This window comes from Podarcis melisellensis (genome assembly GCF_964234715.1).
Source record: "Podarcis melisellensis genome assembly, chromosome: 3".
NCBI classification, from domain to species: Eukaryota; Metazoa; Chordata; class Lepidosauria; order Squamata; family Lacertidae; genus Podarcis; species Podarcis melisellensis.
In genome coordinates, this window is record NC_138530.1 from 22,974,004 (window position 1) to 22,996,521 (window position 22,518).

Here is a 22,518-nt window from a genome sequence, read left to right on the forward strand (position 1 = left end):
TGGTGGTGTACCGACACTTGCCTGATCCCGCGTGGCATGGACCTGTCCCACTGATCACATGGGGACGAGGGTACGCGGCAGTGGACGTCGAGGACCATGAGGGACATCTTGCAGTCACCACAGCAGAGCTCTTGGTTACAGCTCTTGGTTACTCACTTCTACTGGGGCGAACAAGCAGCTTCCTTTTATCCATTTAATGATGTGCTTGTCCACATACTCTTAAGTGCACTCCATCCCTAGCTGAGACAGAGGGTCCCATGGGCAATGGCTTGAAAAATAATAATTGCACATTGTAATGATCACATTCCAGTGAGCATGAAGCCATCAAAATATGTACAGATCAGGGATTAAGATTGTAGTCACCATTTGCAAACCCAGGAGGGTAGGAAGTATTCAAGCAAATACCTTCAGTAGCCTATGCAATTCCATAGAAAGAACCAAAAACAGCTAGCAAGGCCAACTTTGAAACACCTCTGGTTGCAGAATGGGCTTTTCCTATGGTCAGATCTATGCCAAACATTGACAGCACTCTTATAGTACTTTGTATACTGGAAACTGTAGTTACGAGTGCTGGGAACTGTAGCACTGTGAGGTCAGGACCCTTAAGAAACCACAGTTCTTGGGGTTCCTTGGGGTAAGCGAAATATGAAACTGAGTAGAGTTGGAAGGAACCACATGGATCATCTGGTGCAACTGCCTGCAGTGCAGGAATCTTTTGCCCAATGTGGAGCTTGCATCCATGACCCTGAGATTAAGATTAAGAACTCCATGTTCTACCAACTGAGCCAGCAGAGTCAATAGGTCTCTCACCATGGGTTATTGCTCCTGTGGCAATATGTGTCCCCACCATAGAGGGTTTAAAAAGCCCTTGTTAAATGTTAGCCCTGCTCGCAATTGACTTTAGGGACCAGATTCTGGTTGGTAGTTCCCAGGATCAGCCCAGATCAAGGAGAAAAGTCAGATACTGTTTCTTAGGCAGGGGGGGAGAGAAAGAATATGCATAATTCACTCTAGATGAAATACAGGTGTCAGCTTCGATATCCACTAAGAAGGCTTGTTCAAAGTGGAATGTTTTGAGTAGGTGCTAAAAATAAATAAATAGAGAAGGCATCTGTCTGATATATAATGGGAGGAAGTACCATTATCTTCCGTGAAGACTTTGTGAAGATATCTATGCATTTAGAAACCTCTGAAGATATTGTTACCAAATCCGGCATATTAATTCCTGAAACAGAGGAGCTCTTTTTTGTCTTCAGCACATCACAAAATTCAGATAAGTGTACCATTCCAAGGATAGTTCTGTTAAGGTTTACAGCTTGTCTTAGAATGTGCAGATTAGTAAAGTACACATTAAAATCCCAACCAAACTGAGTTTTTTGTCCATCCCTGTCCTCTGAAAGACATTATAGGGAAAAATGCAACTAATAAGGGATGTGATCCACTCTGCCTATCAACTCCTATCTGTATTTCCATGGGTACCATGAGAAACTCATTACTGACTAATAGCCATGCACAGTTTGGTCTGTACATTTATGACAGGCACAGCCAAATGATACATTTAAAAACACTATTATAGAAGAGAGAATCCTAGTTTATTAAGGGAATGGGAAATCAAAGCTCTTTGAGGTTAGCACTCATGACAAACTATAGCTCCCAGGATGCTTTGAGAAAAGCTATGGCTGTTAATGCTTTAAATGTATGGTGTGGATCTGACCCATACTCTGTTTCATTCAGAAATTTTATCTTACTACTGCATTCATTTTCTTGTTGAGCAGCAGATAAAGCAGATTGCAGAAGCAATACCCCTTAATGTGAAAATAGGAGCCTGTATTTGAAGCCGTGGTAGAGCAGCTTTCTTTTTACATGGACTTGTTGAGAAATCACTGCACATTTATACATCCACACCGTCATGTGTACAAATGCAGCCAGAATCTACCTCTGCAGTACTTTCCTGCTCCACAGTTGCAGTCCTTGTGTACTTGTGAAGCACTGGGGGGGGAGTATATTGGCACCATCAACCATGCAATCACACCAAAGTGGACTTTTGTGTTATATCATTATCCTCAATGCATCTACAGCCCAGGGAAGTGGAGGGAGAGAGAAGCAATTGAACTATACTGTAGCTTTTGAAAGTTGTAGCAACTCTTGATAGACTCCTTGGTTTCACGGCAGAAATCATATCTTCAAACTCTGGAAATGGTGGAATTGTTCTATTGTGTATTTAAAGACAGTTGGATTTTATCTTTTTGTTTTGTTTTGTTTTGTTTTGTTTTGTTTTGTTTTGTTTTGTTTTGTTATGAACCATCTGAAAGCCAGTATGGCAAGTATTAGGGCATACATCATCATCTTCATCCTATTGCTCCTAGCTGGATAGGTGTGTAGTGGTTGTGAATTTGCCTTTCATTTAAAATTTAAAAAACAAGAACCTTGAAAACTCTGCACTTCCTCATTTATCATCTCTACAGGTGCTGATAAGCGCCCCATGCATTTGAGTTCTTTGCTCTCCTACTTTCAAGGCTTGCCAGGTTCTGGGAATGGGGGGGGGGGTCTGAAATGCTTTCTAAAGAAACTGTGTCTGTCAGCTGTCACCCCTCTGGTGTTTCCTCTTCCTCATCCTCCTCTCCCATTATTTCCCAACTTGTCCCCTCCTCTGCCTCTGAGCTGTGACCTCCCTTAAACCCCTGTTGCGTGACCAGGCGGCGACAGCCCCAACCCCCAAGGGATCATAAAGAAGGAATAAAGACTCTGACAACATTATATGGAATTAAAATTAGGCCACAGCTTTATTAAACTTCTGAATGTAGGAAGACCTTGGCTTAGGCCTTGGGTGTGTATCCCTCCTAGCCCCCCAGCCGGGGGGAACTGGGGCTCATCAGGGTAAATGGGATTTGGGGGTGCTCTGCGAGACGTAAATGTAGCAGGCAGCCAAGCCCATATCCCCGCACGCAGGGTAGTTCACTGATGACCTTTCAATGTATGGCCAGTGACACCCATATATATAACCCCTTTAAGAGGGCGACCCTGGAATCATCGTCGCAGGGGGGTGAGTCACCACTTCACACACACGCAATAGGGAAGAAAAGACTAAAGGATTCCACCCAAGGCCATAACTGCCAAAGTTGTGATGAATTGCTACGGTGAAGACAAAACCTGCCAATGCAGGAAAATTTCTTCCCGGTCCTTCAACAGCAACCAGTCAAAGACCGTAGCAGCGCCCGCTAAACAGGAAGAAAAAGTTAACCTGCAAACAGAGGGAGGGTGAATCTCCAGAGCCGACTGCCTGGCTATTGTCGGCCCCACCCCCTATTTATAAATGGTGCTGGCCCCACCTCCCAGATTACTGAGGCTGGGTGTGAACCTCCAAAAATTAACACTGAGAGGCAAGCCAGCCCCTGTTTGCCAGTAAGCTCCATGGGAATTGTAGCACCGTGCACGATCCCACAAAGGGCACCCACAATGTAACGTGTGAGTGCTCGTTGTGATTCTGAACTGCCTTCCTCCTCTCCAGAAGGGTCAGGCTGCGGAAGCGGTCTCCATCATTCCTCCTCTGCCCAGTCCCTAATAAACATAAGGAGAGGATATGGAAAAGAAGTAACCATAAGGAGAAAATCGTGCACATGTGTCAGTTTGCAGCCATTCTTCAGGTTGCTTCAAGCCACTCCCTAGAGCTTATCATTGCAGAAGTCTCCATCATCAAAGCAGAGATGTTGTATCAGGCCTGCTGCAGAATTCAACGTGACACTGCAAACGCCAGGTCCCTTTGACCTGCAGCCTAGAATTCTCTGTAGATCCTTCCCATCTATGGTAGTACTGGGTAGAATGAGTATAGAGAGGGGGGAACAGAAGAATATATATATATATTTGCAGCTTAATGTTTATTTACATAGATACTGCTTTTTAAATGTTTATTTACATAGATATTGCTTTTTTCTTACAGGAAAAGAGTGCATAAATTCTCTTAAATAACCCCCAAGGACGTGACCTACGGGGAGCTGGCCTCAGGGAGCAAGCTCGTTGGCAGACCAACTCTATGTCACAAAGATATCTGTAGATGTGACACGAAGGCTGGCAACATTAACCCCACCTTGTGGGAATCCCTTGCAGATGACCACAGTGCCTGGAGACTGATAGTCAAGTGATGGATCTGTAGCAGTGGCAAGAGAAAAGAAACACCATGGTACATTTGCAGCACCACAACCAGACACCTTCATCTACCCCAACTGCAACAAAACAGGTCTCCTCTATAATCTTCCAAATGTTTGACTTCACCCACCAAAGTGCATGCCTCCATAGTCTCCTGAAACAAATGGATACCAAACAATATCACCCATTGGCAAATGCCAGAGGGCAGCTTACACATAGGCAGCTTTCACACTTCCATTTGCCCTGCCGCTTTTGCCCAGGTAAAACTCCAGTTTAGCATCGGATCAGAACAAACAGCAATCAGGCTTTCTGCAGATTGCTGTTTGTTTGGATTTAGTGTTAAAGAGCAGGTTTTCTTTCAAGTTACTGCCCACTGGTCTCTCTATGCAGTTAATGGGGACAGAATGCTTCTGTACACATGCCAGTAAAGGGATAAAAGAAGCAGGTTGTCCTGTCCTGTCCTGTCTTGTCAGGAGGGAATGGAAATCATTGTTCCTCCTTTGAAGAACCTAGAGTTTTACTGTGGCGCACAGAACCCTCCTGATTCCAATATGTCCCCCAGGGTTCCACTCCTGCTCCTTGTTATCTGTGCTTTTCTCTTCCTTCCACATAAAGGTAAGTTCCTTCTCCCAGGGCTGAAAGAAGGATATCATAGACAAAAGCAGTTTAAAAAGAGAAAGGAGACAATGGTAACTCCAAGAGACAGTGTGAGTGTCAATTCACACCACCATTTCAATACACAGGAAAGCATGAGGAAACTTCAGCCATTGTTCTGAAAGCATGGTCTTACTTAGGGGGCACGAAGAGGCAAGGGGGCAATAGGGGGCACTGGAGCTGCAAATGACTTTAGACTTTGAAAAGCTGGCATTAAGTTCATCCATTTTGTTGAATTACTGTATTTTTTGCTCTATAAGACTCACTTTTTCCCTCCTAAAAAGTAAGGGGGGATGTGTGTGCGTCTTATGGAGCGAATGCAGGCTGCGCAGCTATCCCAGAAGCCAGAACAGCAGGAGGGATTGCTGCTTTCACTGTGCAGCGATCCCTCTTGCTGTTCTGGCTTCTGAGATTCAGAATGTTTTTTCTTGTTTTCCTCCTCCAAAAACCTGTGGTCTTGTGGTCTGCTGCGTCTTATAGAGCAAAAAATACGGTAATTAAACTAAATAGTCTTTATCGGATTTTGGGGGGGGGGGAAATGTGGAATTAATGGTTAGTGCCATAAATTGTATTGTGCTATTACCTTCCTTGGTTGTAGGAGTGCAAATATCTAGAGATGTAGTGATCAGGTGGGATTGCTATGAGGAATTATAACAAATATAGAGTAAGCCATCTGTGTCAGCAATGAAAGCATTACGTTGACTGGGTTTAAACTATTTTGATATGATTCTTGATCAATCTACACCTCTGCATCTCTGGCCATTTCTTCTACTGCCCATTTCTCTTGTCACGTACACAGCCCAGTTGCTTAGACAGGCAGGCATCCTGGGTCATCAAAGACAGTGGGCAAGTTTCTTTGTTGTAGGATGTTAATCTGAGGGCCAGGAAACAGATCTAACATGAAAGTGATCGTGGTCCTCCTGACCATCCTCCTTATCATGTGTATTGATTGTTTATTACCTCCGGGGTCACCAGATGCTCTTCTTTGTAGTTCTGTTCTTTGTTTACCCCAGAAATATTTGTGCTTAATTAGTTTTAGTAATTTTACTTGTCCCCACGTGGGTTTGTAGAAATGCTCAGAAGAAATCTGATTGTTTCTTACGAACGCTCTGTAAAAAGCTCTTTTGTGAACAAAAACTACCTGGGTCAGGGGGCTGCAGACACGGACAAGCACAGAGAGACACGATTATATGCACCCTTCCCAGAGTCTTGCTGGTTCAAGCCTCTGTGTATATTCTTATTAATCAGAGTTCAATCCTTCCTTTACTTTGCAAACGCAACACTTGGGTTGTGCTGTTCTGATTGGTGCTTTTTAAAGGGTAGGAGACATTGCTGATGAGTTTACAGAACCAAGGGTGGGGGTGGTCCAAAAGAAGTTTGTGAACCAGTGCCATAGTGCATGCGCTGATGTATTTATGTGCAGCAGGTGAAAAGTCTGCCTGTAGTAATGCATGCAGTGGTAATGCTTGCACCAGCAGTAGCACATAAGGGAAGCATGCTGCAGGTGGTGGCAGCACTGCAGCTGCTGGGGAGGAGATGGTTTGGGGCAAGGAGGCATGGAGGTCAAGGAGCTGGTGGTGACCCCTGAGGGTGGTCATACGCTTCCAGGCTGCAACAGTAACTGAGTACTCACTGCAACCTTGACCCACCATGTCCCAGTCCCATTGAGTGCCACACGCATGATCCAAACTCCTTTAACCTGTGTTGTAAAAGTTGCATTGATTTTAGAATCAGAGAGGGAGAGCATTCCACTGTCGAATAACTCTTACCATCAGACGTTTCCCCCCTGATGTTTAGTCAGAGTCTCCTTTCTTATAACTTGAAGACATTGGTTTGAATCCTACACTCCAGAGCAGGAGAAAACAGTTTGTTTCCCCATTTCCATGTGACATCTCTTAAGGCATTTGAAGATGGCTATCACATCTGGTCTCAGTCTGCTCTTTTCCAGGCTAAACATAACAAGCTCCTTCAAACGCTCCTCGTAAGCAGTGGCGTAGCGTGGGTTGTCAGCACCCGAGGCAAGGCAAGTAATTTGCACCCCCTAACCCGTGGATTTGCGCCCCCTAACCCTAACCCCCAGATGTTGCGCCCTGTGCGGCCAGGCCCCCCGTGCACCCCCCACGCTACGCCACTGCTCGTAAGGCTTTGGTTCCAGACCCATTCAGTGATAATCTAATTTTTAAGGGCACCAAATAGTTGATATTTTGCATCCATTCAGCCAGCATTATCCCTAATTTAAGGATTCTGCAGTGCATGGTCGTATGGAGAACTGCAGTGACTTCAAGGAATAGATTATTACACACCTAGATATGTATAGGTGCAGCCAAAATCTACCTCTGCAGTGCCTTTCTGCTCCACAGTTTCAGGCCTTGTGCATTTGTGAAACACTGGAGAAAACTTGTATTGACCCCATCGTACATACAATCACATTAACATGCCCTTTTGTGTTTTATCAATATCCTCATATGCATCTATAGCACAGGTAACCAGGCAGACAAGGTGGCAAATGAAGTATAGGTTGTGAAAGTTGTGGCAATGCTTGATAGATGACTCAGTTTCACTCCAGAAATCACATCTCCAAAATCTGAAAATAATATGAATGTTTTTGATGCTAGATAGATGATAGATGATAGATAGATAGATAGATAGATAGATAGATAGATGATAGATAGATAATCATCGTCAACTTGCTCTGCTGTAGCTGTATTTGTGTGTAGCAGTTGCCTTTAATTTTTTTCAAAACAACAACAACCTTGAAAACTCTGTATCAAATACAGTAAACGGAAGAAGAGAATATAGAAAAAGGTGACCATAAGCAGAAGATCCTATACATGCTTCAATTTGCAGTCATTCTTCAGGTTGTTGTTAGTTCCTGTCTACAGAGCCTCATTGCAGAAGTCTCTGTCATCACAGCAGATATGTTTAGCCTCATATCCATCAATATTGGTGCCGGTGTTGCAAACTCCAGATTCCTTTGACTTGCAGCCTAGAACTTTCTGCTGAACTTTTCCATCTATTATGGTGACAGGCAGAATGCAAGTAGAGAGAGAAAAGGAGAAGACATTTATATTTATGCTCTCTGGACACCAAGGCTACTACACCTCACATCTACAGTTTACAACAAATGAAGTCCTCTCCTGGGTCTTCATTCTCCCCACTTGTGAGTGTGGTGAAACTTATCAGCCATGCTAATTACAGGATCCAGGTTGTGCCACAGTTGTGAATCAGTTGGCACACTGGCAGGGCTTTTTTCAGCAGTAACACCTCTGAGCCCATAGTACCTCTGACTCATGAGAAGACTGTCCTTGGAGCACAGAGGGGACATCCTCTGTGGGCTCTGAAAAGGGTTTTCTCATGAGCTGGAGGTGCAGCGGGGCTTTGATGAGGCTTTTCAGCTTCCTGGCTAACAGCTGATGCGCAGGAAGAAGCCAGCCTGAGTGTCACTGTGCAAGCCGCTCTGTACCTGTGGCTCGCATGCGCATGTCAGAGAGGCAAGGCTGCATGCAGGAGGGACAGTTGCAGCTTGCCGAGCTGACATGCAGGGAGGCTTCTTCCCTGCACGTCTCCTCTGCCTATCCCCTCACAGCCCTGCCTCTCCACCTCGTACATGTAAGCAGGAGGGACAGGGCTGTGTTCCCGGACTATTTTTGTGGGGAAAGCTGCACTGCACACCAGTATGATGAACAAGCATGAAGAGCAAATGGTTTGCATATGGAGGGTCTCCAATTAAAATAGATCAGGTAGAGGGTGATCTGAAGGACACTCAGGAGTTGCTCTTAGCTAGTGCCCAATAATGGATCATTGCTCAGTTTTGTGCCTATCCTTGAGTTTAGGAATGGTCAACGTGTTGTAGACTCCAGCTCCCACCAGCCCCAGCCAGGCCAATTGCAAAGGCCAATAGGAACTGTAGTACAACAAATCTGGAGCTTCACCTTTTCTCCATCTTTGCTTTAGGCCATGGGGGCTCTTCCAGAATGCAGGACATTAGACATACTTATGGTTTCCACCACAGGAAACAAAATTCCAAAAGGAGAAAGGACTGTAATAATGTGGAATTTCTGCAGCAAGAAATATTGATGAAATTTTCATGGCCAGCATTGTGTCCCTGATTGCCATGTTAGTATAGCAACATAGGTTTCCTTATAAAGGTAATTCTCTGATATATTATAGGTAAAGGTAAAGGTACCCCTGCCCGTACAGGCCAGTCTTGACAGACTCTGGGGTTGTGCGCCCATCTCACTTAAGAGGCCAGGGGCCAGCGCTGTCCGGAGACACTTCCGGGTCACGTGGCCAGCGTGACATCGCTGCTCTGGCGAGCCAGAGCCGCACACGGAAACGCCGTTTACTTTCCCGCTGGTAAGCGGTCCCTATTTATCTACTTGCACCCGGAGGTGCTTTCGAACTGCTAGGTTGGCAGGCGCTGGGACCGAGCAGCGGGAGCGCACCCCGCCGCAGGGATTCGAACCGCCGACCTTTCGATCGGCAAGTCCTAGGCGCTGAGGCTTTAACCCACAGCGCCACCTGCATCCCAGTTGATATATTATACCACCCTTCATAATTATATGCGATGGGGAAATGTAGAACTCTTACCTTTGGTCACTTTGTAGGCATGGCACATTTGTGTTTCAGGGTTTGCTGAGCATGTACTTGCAGGGAGACATGGAATCCCTTCAGATGGGGACATGCAAAGTCGACATGTCAATGCATCTGCATCAAAAGGGAGAACCTCAAGGTTATCAGAATACCAGTCTTGAAACTCAGGTGATAATAAATGGGTAATCAATGTATAAGAACACAAGAAGAGCCTGTTAGTTCAGGCCAATGGCCCAGCTGGTCCAGCACCCTGTTCCCACAGAGGCCCAACAGATCCCTTTGGGAAGTTCACAAGTAGCATGTGAGCTCAATAGCACTTCAGCCACTGGTGAATCCCCTGCTATTTGGAGACATATTGCCTCTGAGTCCCTCTCAGACTCCAAAATACCAACCTTGAACCTCAAGTGTAATTTATGTAGAAGAACCTCAGAAGAGCTCTGCTGGATCAGGAGAGTGGCCCATTGCGTTCAGCATCCTCTTCTCACAGTGCCTGACCAGATGCCCACAAGTAGGAGCTCTACAGCACTTTCTTCACTTGTGATTGCCAACAACTGGTTATCAAAGGTTTATTGCTTCCATCTGAAAAACCTTCTCCCAGCACTGGGGAAGGGAACTTACCTCCAGGAGGAAGGAAGAGGCTAACACAGATACCAAGGAGCAGCATTTGAACCATGAGGGACATCTTGCCACAGCAGAGCTCTTGGTTACAGAGGAGGCAATGGTGATCTCCACTCACTTCTACTGGGGCGAACAAGCAGCTTCCTTTTATCCATTTGATGATGTGCTTGCCCAGATACCCTTAAGTGCACTCCATCCCTATCAGATACAGAGGGTCCCATGGGCAATGGCTTGCAAAATAACAATTGCACATTGTAATGATCACATTCTAGTGAGCATGAAGCCATCAACATATGTACAGATCAAGGATTAAGATTGTAGTCACGAGTTGCTAAACCAGGAAGCTAGGAAGCATTCAAGCAAATACCTTCAGTAGTCTATGCCAGGCTTGTCCAACTCCCAAAAGACTGTGATCTACTCCCAGTATAAAAAAAACTGGCAGTGATCTACCCATTGTCATTGTTCCTTCTCCCAGAGCTGAAAGAAGGCTGTTCACTCAAGGTATCATAGACAAAAGCATTTAAAAAAGAGAAAGGGGACAATAGTAACTCATTTCAATACATAGGAAAGCATGATCAAACCTCAGCCGTGGTTCAGAAACGTGATCTTACTTAGGGGGCACGAAGAGGCAGGTGTCAGCAGGAGGGTGCTGCAGGTGTAAATGACTTTCAGACTTGAAAAGCTGGCATCACTGGGTCAAGTTCATCCATTTTGTTGAATTAAACTAAATAGCTTTAACAGGATTTTGAAAAAAATGTGCAATTAATGTTTAGTGTCTGAATTATATTGTGCTATTATCTTCCTTGGTGGGTTGTGCTGTTCCGAAAGAGAACAGCTCTGACATGGACTTTGAAAATCTCCATCCTTATCAGAGACAGAGGGTCCCATGGGCAATGGCATGAAAAATAACAATTGCACATTGTAATGATCACATTCCAGTGAGGCATGAAGCCATCAACATATGTACAGATCAGGGATTAAGATTGTAGTCACGAGTTGCTAAACCAGGAAGCTAGGAAGCATTCAAGCAAATATCTTCAGTATTCTATGCCAGGCTTGTCCAAAAGACTGTGATCTACTCCCAGTATAAAAAAAAAACTGGCAGTGATCTACCCATTGTCATTGGAGGGAGGAGGAGCGTGCCTGGGGTGGGTGGGTTGCCCAGAGTTGTTGCGCTTTTTGGGGGGAGGATTGAACAGAGGTTTTTTTTTAGCTTTTCCCTTGTAACTTTTTGAACATGATAAGGATCCCGCAATCTACCAGGATCAGCTGGGGATCTACATGTAGGTCACGATCCACTGGTTGGACATCCCTGGCCTATGAAATTCCACAGAAGGAATCAAAAACAGCTAGCGAGGCCAACTTTGAAACACCTCTGGTTGTAGAATGGGGTTTTCCTATGTTCAGATCTATGCTATACATTGACAGCACTCTTATACTACTTTGGGTTTGAGAATCCTCAAAACTGTAGCTAGTTAAGAGTGCTGCGAATTGTAGCACTGTGAGGTCAACACCCTTCAGAAACTACAGTTCTTGGGGAAGCCATGGCTGTTTAAGTGGTGTAGGAGTTCTTTAAATGTATGGTGTTGCTGCAACCTCTGTTAAATGAGAGAAAAACATCGTCTTGCTCTTGGGTCTGCCCAATACATCATCTCTGGCTGTTCACAGTCATGAAATGGGCAGCCAACAAGGGTTGTGTTTATCATTGTTTTCAAAGGGAAAATGTCTCTTACTAATATTTATAAAAGTTAACTATCCAGTATTGTGATCTCCGAAATTTTATTCCCTTTCAAATACTTTATTTATTTCGTTATTGTTTCATTTATGAATTGCTTCCCATGAGGCATCCCATGGAGATTTACCATTGCTAATTGCTTCATTTTGCAATGTCAAGAGGGTAGACCAAACAATACCAAGCTACACTGCTTGGGACCTCACAGAAGATTCCATTGCCCAATTTGGCATGGTGATTCCTGGGACCAAGGAAGGGGTTTTGTTCTATAATTGAAAACCATTGGACTCTATTTTAAATCAAGGTGGTGAGCTGAACCTTCCAAAACTGTAAAACAATCTGATACGGAACTAATGTTGGGCTAGCGCCAGGGGTCAAAGAATCTTAAAATGTGAGAGTTGGAGGGAACCACATGGATCATCTGGTTCAACCCCCTGCAGTGCAGGAATTACCTGCCCAATTTGGAGTTCACATCCATGATCCTGAGATTAAGAATTCCATGTTCTACCAACTGAGGTAGCAGCGTCAATAGGTCTCTCACCATGGGTTATTGCCCCCATGGCAATGTGTCTCCCCACCATACAGGGTTTTAAAAGCCCTTGTTAAATGTTAGCCCTGCTTGCAATTGACTTTGGGGACCAGATCCTGGTTGAGAGTTCCCTGGATCAGCCCAGATCAAGGAGAAAAGTCAGATACTGTTTCTTAGGCAGGGGGGAGAGAGATAACATGAATAAATTCACTCCGGATGAAATACCAATATCAACTTGGATGAAGATATCCACTAAGAAGGCTAGTTCAAAGTGGAATGTTTTGAGTAGGTGCTAAAAAGACAATAGAGAAGGCACTTGACAGATATATAATGGGAGGAAGTGCCGCTATCTTCCATGAAGACTTTGTGAAGATATCTGGCATATTGATTTCTGAAATGTAGGAGCTGTTTTTTGTCTACATTTGGAAAGTGTTGAATGCCATTTCGGATCAAGATGGCAGACTAGACTGTTCCAAACTACACTAATTTGGACACCTCTGAAGAGGCATTCACCCAATTTGGCATGATGCTACCCAAGGTGGAAGAAAAAATATTTATTTGGTTGGAGAATCATATCACAAAATTAAAATAAGTGTAAATTTCCAGGGAGAGTTCTTTTAAGGTTCACATCTTGTCTTAGAATGTACAAAACAGTGTCATCCTTCCCTCACTTTGGTGTTACACTGTGTGTTCGTTTTTTTCCCAGTCAGTGCCCACTGAACTCCCTATGTATGTCCACAGTTAATGGGGACAGAATGCTTCTGTACACATGCCAGTAAAGGGATAAAAGAAGCAGGTTGTCCTGTCTTGTTGGGAGGGAGTGGACATCATTGTTCCTCCTTGGTAGAACCTAGAGCATTACTGTGGCCCACAGAACCTTCTTGATTCCAATATGTCCCCCAGGGTTCCGCTCCTGCTCCTTGTTATCTTCCTCCTGCTCCTTTTCGCTTCCTTCCACATAAAGGTATGTTCCTTCTCCCAGAGCTGAAAGAAGGCTGTTCACTCAAGGTATCATAGACAAAAGCATTTAAAAAAGAGAAAGGGGACAATAGTAACTCATTTCAATACAAAGGAAAGCATGATCAAACCTCAGCCGTGGTTCAGAAACGTGATCTTACTTAGGGGGCACGAAGAGGCAGGTGTCAGCAGGAGGGTGCTGCAGGTGTAAATGACTTTCAGACTTTGAAAAGGTGGCATCACTGGGTCAAGTTCATCCATTTTGTTGAATTAAACTAAATAGATTTAACAGGATTTTTTTTGGGGGGGTGGGAAATGTGCAATTAATGTTTAGTGTCTGAATTGTATTGTACTATTATCTTCCTTGGTGGGTTGTACTGTTCCGAAAGGGAACAGCTCTGACACAGACTTTGAAAATCTCCATCCTTATCAGAGACAGAGGGTCCCATGGGCAATGGCTTGCAAAATAATAATTGCACATTGTAATGATCACATTCCAGTGAGGCATGAAGCCCTCAAGATATGTACAGATCAGGGATTCAGATTGTAGTCACCAGTTGCAAAACCAGGAAGCTAGGAAGCATTCAAGGAAATTTCTTCAGTAGTCTATGCCAGGATCAGCCGGGGATCTACATGTAGGTCACAATCTACTGGTTGGACATATCTGGCCTATGCAATTCCACAGAAGGAATCAAAAACAGCTAGCAAGGCCAACTTTGAAACACCTCTGGTTGTAGAATGGGTTTTCCCTATGTTCAGATCTATGCTATACATTGACAGCACTCTTATACTACTGGGTCAAGTTCATCCATTTTGTTGAACTAAACTAAATAGTTTTAACAGGATTCTGAAAAAATGTGCAATTAATGTTTAGTGTCTGAATTGTATTGTGCTATTATCTTCTTTGATGGGTTGTTCTGTTCTGAAAGGGAACAGCTCTGACACAGACTTTGAAAAGCTGGCATCAAGTTTATCCATTTTGTTGAATTAATTAAACTAAATAGTTTTATTGGATATTGTGGGGAAATGTGCAATTAATGGGTAGTGTCATGAATTGTATTGTGCTATGATCTTCCTTGGTGGGTTGTGCTGTTCTGAATGATGCTTTTTAAAGGGATGGGGATATTGCAGATAAGTTTATAGAACCAAGGGGTGGTGGCACAAAACAAGTTTGTGAACCATAGTGCATGCACTGATGGATTTCTGTGCATACTGTCCAGGTGAAAAGTCTGCCTGCAGTAATGCTGAGGAAATGGTTTGAGGCAAAGAAGCTGGGAGGTCCAGAAGCTGGTGGTGACCCCTGAGGGTGGTCATGCACTTCCAAGCTACAACAAACAGCAAATGAGCTCTGACTGGAATCTTGACCCACCATGTCCCAGTGAGTGCCACTTGCATGACTTGTGTTGTAGAAGTTGCATTGCTAATGAATCATAGAGTTGGAGGATACCCAAGGATCATCTAGTCCAACCCCTTGCAATGCAGGCATCTCAGCTAAAGCATCCATGACAGATGGCCATCCAACCTCTGCTTAAAAACCTCCAAGCAAAGAGAGTCCACAACTTCCCAAGGGAGACTATTCCACTGTTGAACAGCTCTTACAGTCAGAAAGTTCTTCCTGATGTTTAGTTAGAGCAGTGTTTCCCAACCTTGGGCCTCCAGCTGTTTTTGAACTACAATTCCCATCATCCCTGACCACTGGTCTTGCTAGCTAGGGATGATGGGAGTTGTAGGCCAAAAACATCTGGAGGCACAAGGTTGGGAAACACTGAGTTAGAGTCTCATTTCTTGTAACTTGAAGCCATTGGTTCGAATCCTACTGTCCAGAGCAGGAGAAAATAAGCTTGTTCCTATTTCCATGTGACAGCTCTTAAGACATTTGAAGATGGCCAACATCTCTCATCTCAGTCTCATCTTTTCCAAGCTAAACCTACCAAGCTCCTTCAAAAGCTCCTCATAAGGCTCATTCAGTGACTTCACAAGCACATAATCTAATCTTAAAGGGCGTCAAATAGTTAATATTTTGCATCCATTCAGCCAGCATTATCCTTAATTTAAGGATTCTGCACTGCATGTTCATATGGCAAACTTCAGTGACTTCAAAGAATAGATTATTCATTCATTGTCACTTAAGGTCAAGCTTGGTATTATAATCAGGATGATTTGTCTTTCGAAGTTGATACGCTGCAATGCCGGGAAAGCTCCTCCAGTCCATCGGAAGAATTTTTGCCTCCTCGTGCCTGTGAAGCTGATCCTGAAAGGCAAACCTGCCATGCCCTAAAGGTGTACCTTAGTAAGTAATCTAAGCTTCCTCCTCTTTGGGCTTAATTATGGAGCAATAATGCCAATGCAAATTTCACTGACATCAAATTCCATGTTTACAGTTCCATCTGCTTCCCACAGTTTGGTACATATCTTGTTGCAGAGTACAGATGTACCTTGGTTTTTGAACAGCCTAGTTCTTGAATTTGTTGGCTCCCGAACGATCGAAACCTGGAAGTGACTGAAAGCTGAATGTCTGACAAGGCTTCTGCAGCTTCCGATTGGCTGCAGGAGCTTCCTGCAGCCAATCAGAAGCCACACTTTGGTTTTCAAATGTTTTGGAAGTCAAAAAGACTTCCGAAACAGATTCCATTCGACTTCCAAGATATGACTGTTTGTCAAAACATCTGAGTCCAGGAAGGACAGCCATTTGCACACTGATGACTAATGATTCATTACTGTGCCCTTTGCATACTCTGGAACTGGCTCTTCAGGGTTTCAGCAGAGGTCTTTTATAAGACCCACTACTTGATTTTCTCTTTTAATGTGGGGATGCAAGGGAATGAAATGTGGACTTTCAGTATGTGAGTTGTGCAACTGCCAGTGTCTTAGCGATACACCAGGTTGTCCCTTTCCCTCCACATGGTGGTGCACTCACAGAACAGTGCTGGACTAAAATCCTGTCTTGAATGGAATGGTGTTAGACACTCAAAAATATATATCATACTATATAATGTTTTGGTTGGTAAGAATTGCGGCTAAAGAACAGCAGGTGGAGTGTGGAAACCAGGCAGGCCAGCTTACAGGTTGGCAGAGCAAGCAGTTGGGTGGTCCCAAGTGGGCATTCACATGTTCTCCATATTCCTGCTGCCACCCATTTTCCCAATTGCATGTGTGCACAAAAGGACATAGGAGGACATAGGAGCCAACTAAGCGAGGTCCAGGAGTGAGAGCTGGGCCGTAAAGAAGACTGATCACCGAAGAATTGATACTTTTGAATTATGGTGCTGGAGGAGACTCTTGAGAATCCCATGGACTGCAAGAAGATCAAACCTATCCATTCTGAAGGAAATCAGCCCTGAGTGCTCACTGGAAGAACAGATCGTGAAGCTGAGGCTCCAATACTTTGGGCCACCTCGTGAGAAAGGAAGACTCCCTGGGAAAGACCCTGATGTTGGGGGAAATGGATGGCACAAGGAGAAGGGGACGACAGAGGACAAGATGGTTGGACAGTGTTCTCGAAGCTACGAACATGAGTTTGACCAAACTGCAGGAGGCAGTGGAAGACACGAGTGCCTGGCATGCTCTGGCCCATGGGGTCACGAAGAGTCAGACACGACAAAACGACAAAACAACAACAACAACAGGTGCCTGGGCACCCACAAATTTTAAATGATCAGCCCCTCCCAGTTTCTTTTTGGTGGTGCACACACTCCCTGTGGCATGTGCAAGTGACATCAGCACACCACGGGGTGTGCTGACGTGTGCGCATGTGCACATGCCGCGGTGATGGTGGGCACCCAATGTTTTAGGTTCAAGGCAGTGCACCTGCAAATGATGTCGAGAAGGGAAGCCTGGGGTCCAAATGAGTGGGTGGCCTGGCTGAATGAGAGGCCACGTGAAGGGAGTGGGCACCCAGCCAGGCAGGGTTGGTGAGCAATGCAAGCAGGGATAGCAGCACCTAGTATATATACCTATGAAAATATAAATGGAAATGCTTACTCATTTCCCCCCTCTTTCCATTCATTTTATTCTCTGCCATCACAGATGGTGATCTTCAAATACAAACACTAAGCTGCAGGACAAAGAAAGATGCAAAGTGCGGCACCTCAGAGCCCGCCCCGTTCCCAGACCAGTGGACCGAATTCTTCTGCTGCGAAGACAGTGACTTCTGCAATGACAAATTTCTCACGGCACTGGAAGCAGCTTGAAGATCCTCCACACATCAGCGTGTGGGTGCATTGTTTGTGCCCTTTAGTTTTCCTTTGTCCCATGCTCATATTGGTTAAAGGCATGACTCTGAATGTGATTATGGCTCTGAGTGCGGAATGCTAAAGCTTTTCCATTAATATATATATATATTCAAAAGTAAGATCTTAAGGGTCGTCCATGGCTACCAAGTAAACACCTTCAAAATGCAGACTCCCTTGGGGGGTGATGAACTCTCCCTCCTTGGAGGTTGGATGGCCATCTGTCATGTATGATATCTTCATTGGAGGGCATTGGACTAGATGCCCTATGGGGTCCCTTCCAACTCTACATTTCTAGGATTCTATGATACACTCAGTCCCATAAGCCAATCAATCTTGGGTTGCCAGAGGGTCTAATTTAGCCTGTGAGGCCATTCTTTCCAAACCATGCCCATCCATCCTTCAGCTGACATCATTGGTGAGATAGGAAGGGCAGGGCTTAATCATGCCCTGGCTGTGCACCATGTTCCCAGCAGGAAACAAGACTTCTGCTGCAAAACCATCAGGATTTAATCCCTGCTCCTCAACTGATGAACAAGTCCCTATTCTGAGAATTTGTTTTTGTATAGTAGCAAACAAAAGAATATTGGTTCCTTTAACCAGACTGGCACATCTTTGTCTTATAAAGAGCCATGTTTTTCTGTCCTTCCCACTCAAACTGGTACAGCTCCAAGGGTTCAACCAATCTAGCCTGACTATTACACGTTTTGGATAATTTGTCCCTCTTTTCATCCAATAAATTCAAGAAAGCATGAGCAATCCCTCCTTTCCCTTTCTCATCACAACTCTGTGAGGAAGGTTTGATTATTTTAATGTTATATTTAATGTTATATTTTGCATTTTAAAATTGTGGTAAGCCACCCTGGGACCTGAGTGAAGGGAGACAAAAATGAATTAATAGTAATAGAAATAGAGTTAATAACCACAGAGTTGTCATTGTAATTTAAACTAAAAGGTTTATTGACTGATAACGCTCAGTACAGAAACAATATATTAGGAAGACCGGGAAAAGAAACACAGATCCTTTAAAATCAAATCAATGTACTGGAACGGTTCAATGTGCATAGTGAAACAAAGTAACAATAATTCATTATTAGAATGTGGATTAAATAAATAAATGAATGATTGATAAAGAAAGTGATTTTGATTCTGCTTAAATATCTCTTTCAACTGCCTTCCATATTTACCATGTTTGTGGGGGTGCTGTGACTATTAACATCTAACTTCTGGTGGCAGTATAAATGCACTTCTGTTCTCAAACATTTACAACAAAACCCAAATATTTGGAAACTGAGGATACTTACCTGGCCCAAATTTCTTCCTCTTATAGCATGTGTCACCATAGCAGGCACCACCATCCTCCTTCCATGGGAAGTAAACCAAAAATTTCAAGCTACTAAAACAAGGAGTGTACAGGATGTGTCCCTGTTCTAGAAAGAAATGCTTATCTTATCTTGTCCCACAATGTGGTTGGAGATTTTGTATTACACTCACGGTATTACACTTACAGACAATTTGCTTCTTTTGATCCCGTTGAGGGCATGACTCCACAGGCACTTCAAGAGTCATTTTCCCTCTACTAGTTGCATGAAGAGTGAGTCTAATGGGCTATGAAATCTCCTACATATCGGATGTTTCCCTTTTCCTCTCCATGGATTGTCAGTGGTCTGTTGGCATCTTGATGAGTATATCATTACCTGCATAATGAGTAGGCTTTGTTGGCTGAAGAGCTGCAAGTGGATTGTCAATCCACTACAGAGATGATAATACATGGTTTGTGGTCATCCACCTGCCTCGAGAAACGTATGGAGTGTGCCTCTGAGGGTGAAGTCAAACTGCTGTGTGACCTCCCTGGGATGCAAGCAGTGCATATGGAAGTCCTGGACTGTCCAGATGACAAGACCCTCCTCTTGGCCTCACTGGTGTGGTCCAAAGGAAAGCAGAGCTATATGTTTGGCACCAGCTTGACTGCAGGAGTTGCCAGAAGGATCTGTACAAGGAGCCATCCAAAAGTCTTAGGGACTCCAAATTTGTATAGAGGTTACTCTCTAGGCCTTTTCTTTTCCAGAATATATTCCACAAGGCAGTGGAGGTTTCAGATCCGATCTTTCTTTCTCTTAGATGGACTACCTTCCCAAGTCAATGAACCCACCTGCCCCCCACTTCCGTCAACACCATGTGCAGAAACTCCTGACACCATCAAAGATTAAGATCAGATGGGGCCTTCTTGGTACTTCCATCACCCTCAGACATTTGAGGGGTGGCAGCCCAGAAAACGGCATTATTTGCGATGTCCTATAAGCTTGGTATTATCAGTTTACCTACAATATTGACTAGACTGCTTCAGTCAACAGAACTGGAACTGTTACAGGCACCACTTAATAATATCCATTCTGCATTTGTAAGAACTTGATCTTTTTGTGTGGTAACACCTTATACTTTGGAACTCCCTACGTATTCCAGTCAGGCAGATCCCTTCACTGTACTTTTTTTTACTCCTGCTGAAAACATTTTTGTTTAGACTGGCCTACCCAAATGTTTAGGAAAATGGATGGAGGTTTCAATCTGTTTTTAGTCTTTTGTTTTCACTTTTCAAAAGTCTCAAATTATTGTTGTCAATTTTTCTTATTGCTTTATCCTTTTTGTAAACCTCTTTGATGACTTTATATGATGGAGAGGTGTATGAACTTTATGAAATAAATCCATAAATAAAGTCATTTTCTTTGTAGTAGTAGTAATAATAATGATGATGATAGATGATAGATAGATGATAGATAGATAGATAGATAGATAGATAGATAGATAGATGATAGATAGATAGATAGATAGATAGATAGATAGATGATAGATAGATAGATAGATGATAGATAGATAGATAGATATAGATAGATGATAGATAGATAGATAGATAGATAGATAGATAGATAGATAGATAGATGATAGATAGATAGATAGATGATAGATAGATGGAGACAAAGTCATTACTTTAACTTAAACTAAATGGTTTATTGACAGAAAATGCTCAGTAGAGACAACATTGTAGAAATAAGAGTAGGAAGAGAAGTATAAAGACAGATCCTTCAGAAGCCAATCAATCTACTGAAAATCTGAATGGTTCAATGTGCCTAAAAAAACAAAGTAGCAATAATTTGTGATAGGAATGGTGGATTAAATAAACAGAATAAAACTGAATGATTGGCAAAGGAAGTGTTTTTTATTTCATTCAAGCAGAGGTTTTAAACCTTTTTGAGTCCATGGCTCCCTTGACCAACTACATTCTTTCTGTTGCACCTCTGTGGGGCTCAGGAGCCCAGTTATATCACTCCTTGGCTGCAGAGCTGGCAGCCTCTCACCCTCTCTTGTGGAGTGTTCCCTCAGCCTCCTCTCCTCTCCCCACTCCTTGGGAGTCCTCTGGGCAGTCGCAGCTGCCACCCCTGGTCTCTTAGCTGTCTGCCCCCTTCTGCAAAGAGAGAGTCTCTGCTCCACGGGGGCCTGGGAAGTACTCCCTGGGCAGCCCCAGATGCACCATTTGCCTGGGGAGCTAGTAGCCAGGGCTGCTGCAACAAACAGTTGTGCAAGCCTTTAGGAGGCAGAGAAGCAAGAGGGCATCAGAGGAGGGAGGGAGGGAAAGAGGGACAGAAGCCAGTGTTGTCAGTGGCACCCCTGACCATCAGTCAAGGCACCCAGGGTCGAAACCCACTCAAGTATCACATTCTAGGCCCACCCAAATTTTATCCTGCCCAAACTAGTTCCAAATTACTGGTGCTGTTTCCTAGCAGTTGGAACTATAGAGCATGTTAATTTAGGAGAAACTAATGTTGAATACCCAGAACGGGACTCGCAAGAAACTGCCCACTTCTGTTGGTGTTAAAATGATACAGTGATGGAAAGAGGGGAAAGCAGCACGGCATTCAGAAAGAATTAGGATGGATCTACACAGACCTGTTTAACATTATTAGAACGATATTAGAGATATCATTCTAAAATGTCACAGAGCATAATTGTAAAATAAAGCGTTTTTTACCTCTACTTTTTTTTTGGGGGGGGGGTCAAAACAACTGTAGCTCAAAACAAGGAGTATGGATTCACCTTTAGTCTTGCTTTATGTTCCATACCAGGTAACCCCTTCCTTGATTGTCAGACCACAGAATCAGACAAAAGGTCAAATTTAAATAATGTGCATAGGACAATAAAGCTGGGAAGGAGACATCCCACAGGAAAAGTCCATTTGCATTTCTCAGGATACAATGGATCTTCAATCAGTTTTCTGACCAGTTTATAATTTATCACTGCAAAAATCGACACAGCACAGGTGTTCAATATAATAGTCGATGTAAGTATGTCCAAGAAATTTATTTCCTATTGTCTCGTGTTTATCACACCCCGTCTCAGGAGTCAACATGCATCTTTTTTCTTTAGCAAACAGGTTCCCGTCTATGATTGAAATGGATACAATGAATTGTGTTCTCTATGCTTTGGCCCAGAACTCTTTTTCAGCTGGACCCCTCTCAGGTAGTTACCATTGCCATTATAGGAGAACGAGGAAGGCACTCATGGTGAGTTCCACTGTCTATCAGCTGATGTCACGGCCGATGCCAGCTGCCGAGCAGGAGGACAGGGTTAAATCCTGTGTTTCCTGTGCAGCCCTGTTCCCAGGAGGGAACAGGATCACACAGCCTAGGCAGAAGGATGAAATTAAAACAGCAGATCAGGGTCTTAAAAGAGTTTGGGAGCATTTGGGAGTTTTCCACTCCATCTTGGCAATTGAAGTGTGATCAGTCCTAGAAGGGAGAACACTTCTCTCCCCCTTCCCTTTTAAAGCCAATCTCACTGTGGTCTCAAAGCGGGGTGGGGTGGGGGACATGCAAAGATTGGGGAAAGGCTTTGGGAGGCTCTTCTTCCTTCTTTGAGATTGTAGCAAGATCTGACTAAAAAGGGACAGGAGGAAATTTAAGCCCACTGGCCACCAATGGCTTCACACAACAGCAGCAGCCACTGCCTTCCTTCCATTGCTGTTGGCTGGTTGAGGTAGGGGACAAAGCTTTCACCCCAAAGGAGAAAAA

At 43.9% G+C, this 22,518-nt stretch overlaps 2 protein-coding genes and 1 long non-coding RNA gene across 3 annotated transcripts in view; 1 reads left to right on the forward strand and 2 right to left on the reverse strand.

The window, feature by feature from the left end:
* The window catches only part of LOC309365935 (uncharacterized protein), a 100,622-nt gene that overhangs the window by 33,451 nt on the left and 44,653 nt on the right, over positions 1–22,518 (reverse strand). The gene's annotated exons all lie outside the window — the stretch shown is intronic.
* On the forward strand, positions 4,619–18,210 carry LOC309367435. Its single transcript, XR_014167170.1, has 3 exons — positions 4,619–4,758; positions 15,400–15,516; positions 17,253–18,210. It is a non-coding gene; the product is annotated as an uncharacterized lncRNA (long non-coding RNA).
* LOC309366677 (uncharacterized protein) lies at positions 7,440–10,194 on the reverse strand. The gene is made up of 3 exons (XM_081905415.1): positions 10,009–10,194; positions 9,388–9,504; positions 7,440–7,810 (listed from the first exon to the last, which is right to left on the reverse strand). The coding sequence occupies exons 1-3, from the start codon at positions 10,070–10,072 to the stop codon at positions 7,674–7,676; spliced, it is 318 nt and encodes a 105-aa protein (XP_081761541.1). The 5' UTR covers positions 10,073–10,194; the 3' UTR covers positions 7,440–7,673.